Source organism: Equus caballus, chromosome X (genome assembly GCF_041296265.1).
Source record: "Equus caballus isolate H_3958 breed thoroughbred chromosome X, TB-T2T, whole genome shotgun sequence".
In the NCBI taxonomy this organism is placed as follows: Eukaryota; Metazoa; Chordata; class Mammalia; order Perissodactyla; family Equidae; genus Equus; species Equus caballus.
Window position 1 is genome coordinate 11687174 of NC_091715.1, and position 12965 is coordinate 11700138.

At 40.5% G+C, this 12965-nt stretch overlaps 1 protein-coding gene across 2 annotated transcripts in view; it reads right to left on the reverse strand.

Annotated features, from left to right (window-relative positions):
* Positions 1–660: 660 nt before the first annotated feature.
* ACE2 (angiotensin converting enzyme 2) overlaps positions 661–12965 on the reverse strand; it is a 45577-nt gene continuing 33272 nt past the window's right edge. For both annotated transcript variants that reach the window (XM_001490191.6, XM_070256953.1), the window contains 8 exons: positions 12865–12963; positions 12028–12150; positions 11443–11615; positions 10144–10202; positions 7632–7732; positions 6103–6219; positions 3742–3936; positions 661–1652 (listed from right to left, as the gene is read on the reverse strand). In XM_001490191.6, coding sequence (XP_001490241.2) covers positions 1544–1652; positions 3742–3936; positions 6103–6219; positions 7632–7732; positions 10144–10202; positions 11443–11615; positions 12028–12150; positions 12865–12963 — 976 coding nt within the window. In that variant the 3' untranslated portion in view covers positions 661–1543. The remainder of the gene's footprint in view (positions 1653–3741; positions 3937–6102; positions 6220–7631; positions 7733–10143; positions 10203–11442; positions 11616–12027; positions 12151–12864; positions 12964–12965) is intronic.

Genomic DNA, 12965 nt, shown 5'->3' on the forward strand with positions numbered 1-12965 from the left:
CAAGCAAGATATTAAGGTACCAGTAGAGGTTTATCAGAAAATAAGTTCAGTGAAGCCAGGAGAAGCCAAGTAAAGGAACGGTCTTCATACTATTTTAAAACATGCATAATAATTTTTAAAATGCTGTTAAACTGTGTTTAGTGGTGATTTCTGGCATTTATTGTCGTTTTTAACCAGAGGCCTGCCTGTACTCTCTTGGAAGTGAAGAAAAAGGTCATCTTCCCCTGACTTGGCTAACTGATCCACCATTACTATTATCTCTATAGAATTTATTAAGCACAAAGTTGCTCTAACATTATGCCGGTCAGCACACAGAGTAAGTTGATGGGTAGAATTTCAATATTTTAATCTATTTTAAATCAGTCTTCAGGTATGTAACGGATGCTATAGTCAGAACTGGGCTGGGGGCTCTGAGATATGTAAAAGCAGTATCAGGTTTGGTTTCTAAGCTGATGGTGTATACAATCTTAACACAACTCTTTTTGGATTGATTTTACAACTGCTTTGTACAATAAAGGAATTTAAGAAATTAGGATACATTTGAAGACATTTGGGAGGTCGTGTCCCCGGGAAGTCAGACAGCAACTTTGTTCCTGGAAGTGAAAAGTAGACAGAAACCACAGAAGCCCCAGCACATAAGCACACATGAGACCACAGGAGTGTGTAAATCTAGTGAATATTTATTGAGTATCTGCTTTGTGCTCAGTACTACTCAAACATTGTGAATAAATACAAAAGATTTAAGAGATTGGGTGCCTACTTCAGAGGGTGACTTTCAGTTGGGATTTCCATTCACTCCCCAGTTAGAGGACAATGTAAGTGAGTTTCTATCAGGTGTGCCCTGGCGGAGGCATGGAGGGCCCTGGGGCTAATTTTATGTTGTCAGGGAAACAATGATTAAGCAGCTTGGAAGCCAGAAGTCAATGTCCTCTAACTGTTCTCCGGATTCTTCTCTCTTCTTTAGACCTGTCACCCTGAAGAAGGGATGGTCCAGTTCAATCATCACTGTGGGCAAATCGCTATAGTACTTAGGTTAAGTTTACATGAAGAGAGTGTATCATCCTACACATTTGAATTAAATAGAAGTGAACAGTGTGTGCCATTCTTAATCCCTGCAGCTCCATCAGTTCACGGGCACTGTCCCTAAAAGCGATCTGTCCAGATTCCATACAAGGCCCCAACACTTTTTCCCACCATACAACCTTTTTTTTTTTTTAACTCCAGCAATGCAACAGACATTTCCATTTCCGTCACCCCTGAAGAGCCTGTGAGGCCAAAGACACACTTTCCCTATTATTCTCGAATAGAAAAAAATCTCTTTTAGGAAACAGAAGAGAAGTCAAATTCTGAGGCAGAAATAAATATTAAAAGCAATGCAAGTGAAGATGCCCTCTCCTCAGGCGTGTCTTCTTTGACAACTTTTCCTGAGCAGAGCCATAGTTTTGATATTTAGTGACATCTTTATAATATCATATTTTCTGTATCATGAAATTAACATTTTCATACGACAAAATCACCTCAAGAGGAAATAAAACAGATTTGTCTAAAACGAAGTCTGAACATCATCGCCATTTTGGAATCCTGGATTATTTTCTCCTTTACTCAAATCCACAGAGGCGTAAGGATTTTCTTCACTTCTTGCTTGATTTTTCCTGTTAAAAAGTGAAGTCACCTTAATATAGTGATGTCAGAATGACACTACCTCCCTTGGACTCCACTGGGCCCGGGCATCCTCTACATTTCAGCATCTAATTACTGGAGTATCATTTGCATATCCGTGCCCTCTTAATGGACTATAAACACCTGGAGGGCATTGGATTCACTTCTTTAGCCTTGTGATTAGTTGGCGCCTTGGCTGGCAGAGAGGAGGAGACTGGTTAGGGTGTGAGCTCTGGAGTCAGAGAGAGGGGCCCTCTGTGCCTCAGTTTGCCTATTCAGAAAATGATGGCAATGTGAAGGCAATGAAATAATGCTGGCAGAGCACTCACAGTACCTGGCATATAATCCTCAATAAATATTAACCATTATTATTGTTTTTAGCAACTCAGTGGTTGTTTAGCTAGTTGCTTCATTTTAAAGAGTTTCCTAATAAATTATCAACTTCCAAAGAATAAAGATCAGGGTAGGACAGCTTTGTAGTACAACAACCAGCTTTGGAAACTGGGTGGATATCCCAATCTGTTACTGACCAGCTGTGTAAACTTGAGAAAGTTACTTGGGCTCTCTGAATCTCAGTTTTATATATAAATGAAGATAATTACCTATTTACATCGTAAATTTGCTGAGAACATTAATGTATTTAATGTGTGAAAGTTCTGAGCAGGGTAGCCAGTCTTATTTGTCTGTGTGCCTTCTATTAACATAGTGTGTGGCATGAAAGAGGTGCCCTCAAATAATTTATTTAATGAATTAACTTTGGAATAGTATCTCATGTGCAACTTTTTAGTATGTAGAACAGTGCTTCTCAAACTGTAATGTGCATATGAATCACCTGGGGTCTTGCTGAAATGAAACTTCTGATTCACCAGGTCTCCAAGAAACTGATCAATCTGGTTGGCTTTGGGAAGGGAGCTTGGAGGCAAAGAGTGACGGGGAGACTCTATGTATCCTTTTGTATTTTTAAAATTTTAACCATGTGGATGTATTCTATTCAATGCCTAATTTTTTTAAATGAAGCTATTTGGGGGGACTAAAAATTTCTATAGTGTAGAAAATGGAGCAAAATAGACTAGTGCATGTAAAAATTCAATCAAGAACATGATTAAACAACCTGAAGTGTGTATAGGGTTTTGTTAGGTTCTATAACATATTATTAACCTTAATTACATAAGTGCAAAAAAGTAAATGATTTCTTAGGGTCAGAAAAGAAAAATCTAGTGGCAGAGCCAGCCCTGATGGCCTAGGGGTTAAAGTTCAGCACTGTCACTGCTTCAGTGGCCCAGGTTCACTTCCCAGTCACAGAACTACACCACCTGTCTGTCAGTTGCCATGCTGTGGTGGTGGCTCGCTTAAAAGAACTAGAAGGACTTACAACTAGGATATACAACTGTGCACTGGGGCTTTGAGGAGGAAAAAAAAGAGAAGATTGGCAACAGATGTTAGCTCAGGGCCAATCTTCCCTGCAAAAGAAAAGAAAAGAAAAATCTAGTGGCAGAGCAAGACTATAAATCAGGTCTCTAGGGATTTAAATCCTCAGTGAACTTGGATCTTCAACTCAAGAACAAATTAAAGAGTGCCTGACCCATGAACTAAGGAGATGATAGGGAGTCAGGGCTATCTGAGGAGGAATGAAGATGATTAAAGAGTAGCAGCTCGAAGCAAATCTCAGAACTCAATTTTGAATTATTTCACAGTTCAAACCCATCACCAATCCAGTCTTTAGGGTCACTTATAGACCAAGGAGGACTCATCAGTAAGGATAATCCCCTGAGGCTGCCCACCCTTGCTGAGTTTGCAGTGCCTCTTGGCAGTCGGGGAAATGATGCTGTGGCCAAGATGGAGTTTACCAGGGCATAGTAGTAACCCCCAGGCTGGACATCTACTGCATGGTATGGCTTGCTAGGAAGGTGAAGTTCTGATGAAATCTGGTAAATTTCTAGGGGATTCATCACGATATTTAGGTACAAAATTGTTCAAATAAGTTTTTGGTTTGTACAACCTACCACTTACTGCAAATTTTCAGGTTAGTTTTCACTAAACCTTTCTGTTTTAGGATAGAGAAGTCTAGGAAAGGTGACTTACTTCCTTCGACCTCTGATGCCGGTGGCGATGAGTACGACAATACCAACCACTACCAGGCCCATCACAACCCCAAAAGCAATCAGCCATACAGTAACAGGTGGCTGGTAAGGGGGTCCCAGTGTCGGCTGAATACCCAGAAACTCCAAGGTGTTGTCATCCAGGCGGAAAGCATCATTGATACGGCTCCGGGACATCCTATTCCCAAAAGAAAAACACTTAGGCAAAATAAAATTTACTCCTTATATCATTGTTCCAGAAAGGATTTGATAAGGCTTATCCTAAGAATGTACACCTAAAATAGCAACGAAATCAAAGTACATAACCAGGTCCAATGAAAGATATGAGTTTTGATAATGATGCACCTTTCATATCTTGCATCCTAGATTAGGTTTGGCAACAGCTTCATTGGAAAATTGGGTTGCGAGTGTGGAAATGTGCAAGTGGTTGGCATTTGCTCATTTATGACTACTGTGTTGTAAAGGCAAAGTTAGCATATTTGGCAAGAATTTCCCTTCTCTTAGAATATGACTTTATGTCAAATGATGGAAAGGACGATTGGATATACCTCATCTACAAATAAATGAATCAGGTCCTATACCCAAGTCACAACAATTGTATTTTCCAAATGAAAGGCGTTGAGATTTGGAGGCAGCACTGGGGAGGACCACAGGAAAAGGGCCTTTGCCAATTTCTCCAGCCCTGGGATGGGATATGGCTGAATTTTATAGAGGAAAAAAGGATGAAGATTGTTTTTAAAACAAAACAAAAAATAGTGAAATAAAGAATATTCTGGATTGAAAACCAAAGTGTCTGACATCCCATCTTCCTACCCTTGGGTATAGCGCAGGTTAGGAGGTCAGAGTCCACCCAGAGAAGGAGAGAGGTCAAAGCAGAATTAGCCATGTAACCCCTGGCAAGCTTAGCCTGAAAGTGTCTCAAGTAATTCTGGAAACAGGAAGTTTGAAGTCCCCTGCAGCTTGCAGGAAGGCTTGGCTCTTTCCTGATGATCTCAGCTGGCACTTTTCCCCCCAGACAGAGACAAGTCATTTGGAGGCATTCAGTGAGTCTCTGGGTATGGTTGGGCTGTACACCCCAACTAAGCCAGATTTTCTAGGCACACTCTGCCCAGCAGATCTTACTTCTGCTTCCAAAGATGAACAGCAGCTCAAGAGGGCCACCTAGTGAGCTTCCCCGTAGCAGTGGATATTTTAGGCCTTTTTTAATGACAAGGGGAACCATCTACATCTATCCATTCCTCACTCTTGTTGTTTTGGGAAAGAGCTGAGGCAAACTGGGCAAACTGTTCCTTCTAAACACCCATTGCCAATAGCAAGTCCCTCTCCTAGTGTCTAAGGAATCCTATTCTTGCCTACCTTGTTTCAAAAGTCCTTTGGTTAGCTAAGTGAATCCTACACCAAAGTCCCTTCAGCAAATGATGGCAATATCTGCCCATGTCCCTTCTGCACTTACCATTTTCCATGCCTGCTGGCCAGACTTTCTTCAGCCAGTACCTGCTGTCTTTGCCTGAGAGCATTCTCAGGCCACAAGATTCTGTCCTGCCTGCAGGCCAGAAATGCTGGGGAATTAATGTCACCTGTAAGGCAGTTCTCAACCAGTGACTGACAGGAGGTGGTGAATAAATACCCCAGCTCTAATGAGACAATTAACGTACATATTCTAGGGGCTAGCCCAGTGGCGTAGTGGTTAAGTTCACATGCTCCACTTCAGTGGCCCAGGGTTCACCAGTTCAGATCCTGGGCGCGGACCTAGCACTGCTTGTGAAGACATGCTGAGGCGGTGTCCCACATAAATGAACTAGAAGGATGTACAACTAGGATATACAACTATGTCCCGGGACTTTGGGGAGAAAAAAAAAGAGAAAGATTGGCAAAAGATGTTAGCTCAGGGCCAATCTTCCTCACCAAAAAAAGCATAAAAAAGATTTTTTTTTAAAATTAAGGTGCATATTCTACAGTCTCCCAGAATTCCCCAGCAGAATGGAGCTCTAGTTGTTCACAGTGGTAACTTGCTTGACAACATGTCGTTTATGATATTCCTTCCATTCTCTGTCTCATGTCTATATTTCTCTATCAGTGTTTCTTGTGATCACCTCCCAAATAAACTACTTAGATTCAAATCCTTGTCCAAGGGCCTGTATCTGGAGGAACCCAAATCAAGACAATTCCCTTGCCATGAGATCCTTCTGGAATTAAAACCCAAGTTTTTAAGATGAGGTAAAACATGTAAATGACTCAACAGTGCCTAGCACACAGTAAGAGCACACTAAATGTTAGTTATTTTTGTTGTTGCATTTGTTAACCCCCTCCCTCTTATATAGCTTGTTTTAAAGTAAAATATCACCTGATGGCCTCTTCAACGTCAGTTCTAGGAATGATGTCAGATGCATTTTTAGGTGAAGTGACAAAGAAGTTGAAAGAGATTCTTGGTTTCAAATCACTCACCCACACGTCCTCCTCCCTGTGGAGAAACGAAAGGAACATTTTCTGTTGTGGCACAGAGGACACAGTAAAGAGAATGAAGATTTCTGCTGGTGAAAAGGAGATTAGGGGGAGGATCACAGGGTAGAGAGACATGGGGTAGGTCAAACAACGGAAGGATGTAATTGTCCAAAAACCTTTAACACTGCCCAAAGCACATGAACTCAACTATGTAAGGTGTGGCAGCAAGTCTTGGCACTACCTTTTCTGCCACCATATAAGAACACATTTTTTTTTTTCAGTGATAAGAAAAATTTCAAGCCGAAAGCAACAGGAGACTCAGCGAGGAATCATTGGTGACCCAGGATTGTGATAAAAAACAAGGTGGGCTGCAATGGCTCAGTACCATGGACAGAGGTGGTGTGTTTACATCCTCCAACCTTGCCCCACCCAGTAAAAACTAATGATACACCCATGGGCGAGGGTAAGGAGTGGGCTTTACAACACAATGTGACAAGACTGTGCTCTGACAGCTGCCAGAGTGATTCCAATAAAACCCAAGGCAGATCCTGTGGCTTACGGCCCTCCTCACTCAGAATAAAAGCCAAAGTCATTAGAATGGCTTGTGAGGTCTATGTGAACTTTCTGCTCCCCTTCCCATCCCGCAGTCCCACCCTGACCACATCTCACTTGTCTTCTGTTAGCTCACTCTGCTCCAGCCACACTGGCCTCCTTGCTGTTCCTTCAACAAGTGAAAGATATTCATTCCTTCAACAGGTGAAGGATATTCATTCCTTCTACCTGCTTTTTTCCCCCAACTGAAACATTTTCCCCCATTGTCTGCATTGCTGGCTCTCTCTCCTGTTTTAGACATTTGCTCAAATATTAATTAGGCCTTTTCTGATCATTTTAGCTAAAAATGGAACTCTATACACATATATACCAGAACTCTCTAGCCCCTTTCCACTTGTATTTTTCTCCCTAGCACTTATTACCATCTAATTCTGCCATATTTCACTTGTATATTTTGTTGATTGTCTGTAACACACACATAAAACATATGTATTAGAATATAAGCTCAACGAAGGCAGAGATTTCTGCCTTTTTCTTTCAGTGCAGAGGGTGGATGAGAGCATTAGGGAGAGGGGAGCGGGAGGAAAAGAAGAGATGGAAGGGGAGGAGAGAGGGGAGGAGAAAAAGAGGGGAGGGGAGAGGAGAGGAGAGGGGAGGGCCTTTTCATAGAAACAATGCTCTTGCAGTTTACAAGTCAAATAAGCCACAATCATCCCTAAATAGAGGGCCCAAATTCCAAGATATCAAAGGAGTTTATAAGTTATTAGGAGTTTTCTCTTAATTTCACTTGAATTAAAGTTTAAGCATAACATCTTCTCAGACCCAAGACTAAGAGAAGTACTGGTTGGAGTAACTTTAGAGCACAGCAACTCAACTTACCCAAAAAGAATTGTCTGGTTTTTGGCTTTTAAAAAATACACTCTCATGGCATATGCAACAGATGACTGGAACAAGTACATTTCATTGTCATTCCATTCATACTGCAAATTCGAAAGAAAAACACTGCTCAGTGGGGATCATAGGATACATTCAAAACCTGATATTCCACAAGCATTATTTTTAAGTTTTCCAATATTCCTAAGATTCTTGCTATTTATTAAGTCAGTGACCTCCAACTTGAGTATGCATCAGCATCACCTGGCGGACTTGTTAAACCACTGAATACTGGGTCCCACCCTCAGAGTTTCTCATTCAGAATGTCTCGGAAGAGATCCAAGAATTTTCAGCTCTAACAACCTCCCATGTGGTGCTAATGCTGCTCGTCAGGAAACCACGCTTTAAGAACCCACTGAGGTCACTGACCCTTTTACTTTAGTTTGATGTAAGCTGAAATAAACACCCTAAGGGCAGGTTTATAGATGGGAGTCATGCGATTCATGGGTTTTGGTTAAAATGTCCATATATTGTAGACAAATATGCTGAGTTTTTACTATTTTTATAGTAAGTTCTCAGATATGCGTAAGTGAAAAGAAGAAGAAACTTGAGATCCAAGGAAAAAATAATTTTGTAAACAACAAGGTAATTTGTTTGTTCTTGTCTTTCAGTGCTAAAGGAATGTGTATTTGCATAGTCTATGAAAAGCATTCACTCTTTCCTCCAGTAGTTGGCAGTAGAGATCAATGAATGGCACAAATTTTGCGTCTCTCCTTTCCCTTTTAGGAAAAACAATTACAAGATTTCACAAAAGAATTGTTGCATTCACTTCAGCTTGATATCACTGGGGTTTTGGGGAAAGTTGCTTTAATAGTAATAATATTATTAATATTACTAATAATAATCTTCTGGTTACTATTTCTATATATGAATAAAATTAAAGGCTGAGTTCTGAAAATAATGCCAAAGATCCAGTTGGACTTTGCCATGAAATAGCTTGAACTGGGCAGACATACTGGCCCTGGTATGCAGGTTTGCTAAAAGTATGATTTTGGTCTCATCAGAGCAGCCCGTTGCTCAGTGAATTGGCCTCAGAACGTTACGCCATCAAACCCTCTGAAGACTATTTACAAATCCCTCACTGCATGGAAAGAGGACATGGGGACAAATGTCAAGAAAAAAAGAAGATAATTGAAAAGGATCCTGATCTGCTCGATACTTTAAAGTAATTAAAATTTATTAGGCCAAGGAAGAGCTAATGAAAATACGACAGAGAGAGAAATAATCCCACAGACATTCAATGATTGTTAACAATAGGAACTTGAACTTTTAGAGTTTGGGAAGTGAGACATCTCCATTTTTATTGTTTCTTCCTTAAATGTTCATTTTTTCCTTCTACTATGTTATTTCTATTCAGATGTCTTACTTATTTATGAAAATTACACTACAACTACTGTAGAGCCTTGGACAATATTTAACTCCCCAGGAAAAGTAAGGGGGTAGAACTGCAATCTTTGGATCTATCCAATGCAAATAACAATTTTCTGTAGCACCTTGAACTATTTTATCCAATAGTTCCCGGTTGTCGTCTAATTCTGCAAAGCCTTCAGGGTGCCATGCCCCTACCCAGGCCTTTGAGCCCCATCTGCCTGAGAATACCCTCTCCTCTCCTCTTTCCCAGTCAAAGCCACTACTTCTTCAGACTGGATAACTTGAAACAGGTACTTAGGAGAAAGCAACAGCTGATTAAAGCAATTCACATGAAGGTGTAAATAATGTGATTTTCTGTAAAACGTTTTGTTATCCCAAAATGCATGTCTACGTCAGTGGTTCTCAGATTTTGCTGTGATTAGAGCCACCTGGCGAGCTTTTAGAACTCTTGATGCCACACCCCAGAGCAATTAAGTCAGAATCTCTGTGAGTGGGACTCAAGCATTCAGATTTTTTAAACACCCCATATGACTCCAATGTGCAGCCAGGTTTGAGAAACAGTGTTCTAAATCAGACCTTTCCAGTCTTTATTGTGTATACAAATCACCTGGGGGCTTGTTAAAATGCAGATTCTGATTAAGCAAGTCCAGGGTGGGGGCCTAAGATTCTGTGTTTTTAACAAGCTTCCGGGATATAGATAATTGACTAAAACAAAACAAAACAAAAGTACCAACACTAATTTTAAAAACAAAAAATCTCTCAAAATACAACCATGTCCTCTTCCTCAAATACAAGTAATGGTGGAAAGAGTGAATTGGGAGGGTGGGTATTTGATATTTAAGATTGGATGTTTTCTCATTGATCTTCATAACACTTTCAAGGTAACAAGGAAAAAGTAGACATAGCCAATCCAATAAGGAATGTGTTACTAAAAAAACCCAAAAGCCAAAGGCCAGAACCTGGGGCTTGTAGCTTTTAAGAGAACCGTGTGGCTTCTCATCCTTTGGATCACACTGGAATGGGCTTATTGTGTCCTGCTCAAGGGAGTGCATTGAAAAGTAATGGATGTGCTGTCCAGAATACTCACTGCTTTTTCTCCAAGAGCTGATTTTAGGCTTATCCTCACTTTGATGCTTTGGTCAGCATCTGATCAAAGAGAAATCAAAGACTGTTGTTACAGATGACAGATTTACCATGTGTGTTTATTTCCTTCCCCTCCCAAGATCCCACTAAAGCGATAGTAAAGGAATTTTTTAAAAGGTATAAACACACTTTTGGAAAATAAGAAGTAATGGAGGAGGGGTAAGTGCTTTCTCAAGAGTCAGGAAGCCATGGCCTAATGTGTACACAGAGGCGGTACACACCCAAAAAGTCCCAGAGAATTCCAGAGAGGCTTGAGATTGAGGTACAGCAGGGGGTGGAAAGAAGATATCAGACTGAAAACAAGGGGAATGAAAGCCAAGGTTTGGTTAAAGCCACTTTGGGGAACAGTTGATCCTCCTAACCCACGTGCTCTTGCTTAGAAAGTCTGCTGTGGCAAAAACAAGAGGTAAGCCAAGAAAGATGACATGGAATCCAGGAAGGAGTGGATTCAACCCAGGAAAGTGGCAAAGGGACGACTCAGGATGAAAACTGTGGTCCAGATTGAGAGAGGAGGACATAAGACTCTAAGAGGGAAGTCTTTAGGAAAAAATGAGACTGAAAAGAATAGATATGTTGGAATAGTTGGAAAAGATGAATGCAACATAGATAGCAAATTAAGCATGCCAAAAAAATGAGGCAGTAGAAACTTCAGGACAAACAAAAAGCCATGTAAGAAAGGATATAATAGATTCCTTGGCTCTGCAGGCATAATGATGTAAATATTGATGATTTCTTTACCGAAAATTATGATAAAGCTTTATTGGGAGAATGAGAAAGAGAGGCGCAAGAGTAGGCAGAAGTGCATGTCTAAAACTGACCAATAAAGAGATAACAATATAAACACATTGTTTAGAAATATGAAACTGCCAGAACGAATAGCATTAAATTTGTAATAGCATTAAAATTGTTAAAGGTATTTATCTCTGAAGAGCAGTATTTTATTACAATCAGTTGGGGACTGCTATACTCTTTTGTTTTAAATATGAGGCTAATAAAGCAGACTTGAAAGAGAAGGGGGGGGTGTGTGTGAAGCAGTTTTCACCGTGCCTGGTACATAGTAGGTGCTCAAGAAACATTGTGTTTCCTCCCAGATAAAATGGCAGCTGCCACCATAGCACAGTCAGAAGCAGGGTCTACACAGAGGGAGAACATACTATGTCACAGCCCCATAACACTGGGGCCAGAGAAGACCAGGAGAAGCAGAAAGGGAGGGATTCAAAGTGTGTCAACTCGATGTACCCACATGGACTCCAGTTGGTGCTCCATCCCACAAAAGAATTCTTGTTCTGGTCTTTCAGCCAGGTAAACAAGGGCTCAAAGTAATTGAGCAGTGGTCTTACATCCATATTCTTCACTCCTACAATACGTTCCAATGCTAAGGTCCAGGGTTCTGATTTTCCAAGGCTCAGCATTTGGCTACATGAGAAAAGGGGAGGGTGGGTTCAGGGCCTTTTGAGGAATTACAGATGTACATATATTTACATGTATGATCTATAGTTTCTCCTCTTTGGCTTGGCTAAGTTTGCTCCTGGCAGATAAGAAAATAAGGTGTGTTAACGGATGGATTAATCCTTCAATCTCTCTTCCCTTCCAATTACTACAAAGGGAGCTCTGTAGTTATGGCATGGAGAGAGGAGGTGCCCTGTCCAGGCTTCACATGGTCTAGGTTCCTGAGTGACCACAAAATAAGCATTTAACTTGTGGATGAGGACCCTTTGAGACCAAAAATTTTCTTTTTAGAACAAAGAAATCAAATTCAAACAGGCATGGAGAGGAGTGATATTAAATGATAATAGGAGAGTTTCAACTGTTTTGAAGCATTTCTTACAGCAGCTTCTGCCCAGCTTCAGTGGAATTGGAGATATCACATTTGTGCAGGGGACCTTCATGTTTAGCTGTTTGACAAAGGGCTTCTTGAAACTGGAATTGATAGATGGTCCTTGTGTAATATCTGTAAAAGAGATAAAGAAACAGAAAAGCAGTCCCATGTTTAGTTACTGTGGTAGAGTCATAGATTGGGGCATATATTTAAATTCTGAGGCCCTAGTAACCAAAGAGATACTAGTTAAATTTCTTTCTCCAGAAAGACCCAAACATGAACCCTGCAGACTCATCATAACCCACATGCATTTTTGTATCAGCTGATGAAACGGCAGTATTTTGTTAAATTTTAGCTTACATTTGCATTGTGTTTTACAGATTTAGAGCCCTTTCATATAAATGATGCCAAGCAATCCTTATGGCAGGTCAATAATATTATTTCCACTTTATCAATAAGGAGACTGAGGCTCAGCAAATTCAAGATCTGGAACTAATAGGTAAAGAACATAGGTTTTTGGACTTCAAGTAAAAAATGCTCTTTCTACTACAATCACTCTGAACTCTGACAGTAACAAGGAGACAAACAAAAATACTTTATTTCTCCCAAGGATACTATAGACTCCTTGATAGTGGAGAAGAGATTTTGCACAAGTTTTATTTAACCCAATAAATCGTGTTGAGGTAAACTGAATTGAAATTGATCATCTATTTTGAGGTTCTGGGGGGAGGTGGGTGGAGATAGAGAAATTTCAGTCTTCACTTCATGGATCCCTATTTCTTTGCCATTAGCACAGCTGTCTACAAACCATAGAAACTAAACAGTAAAAAGAAAACTGTCATTTACCGGATAAATGAGTAATCATTAGCAACATGGAACAGAGCTGCGGGGTCACAGTATGTTTCATCATGGGGCACAGGTTCCACTACCCCGACTATCTCTCGCCT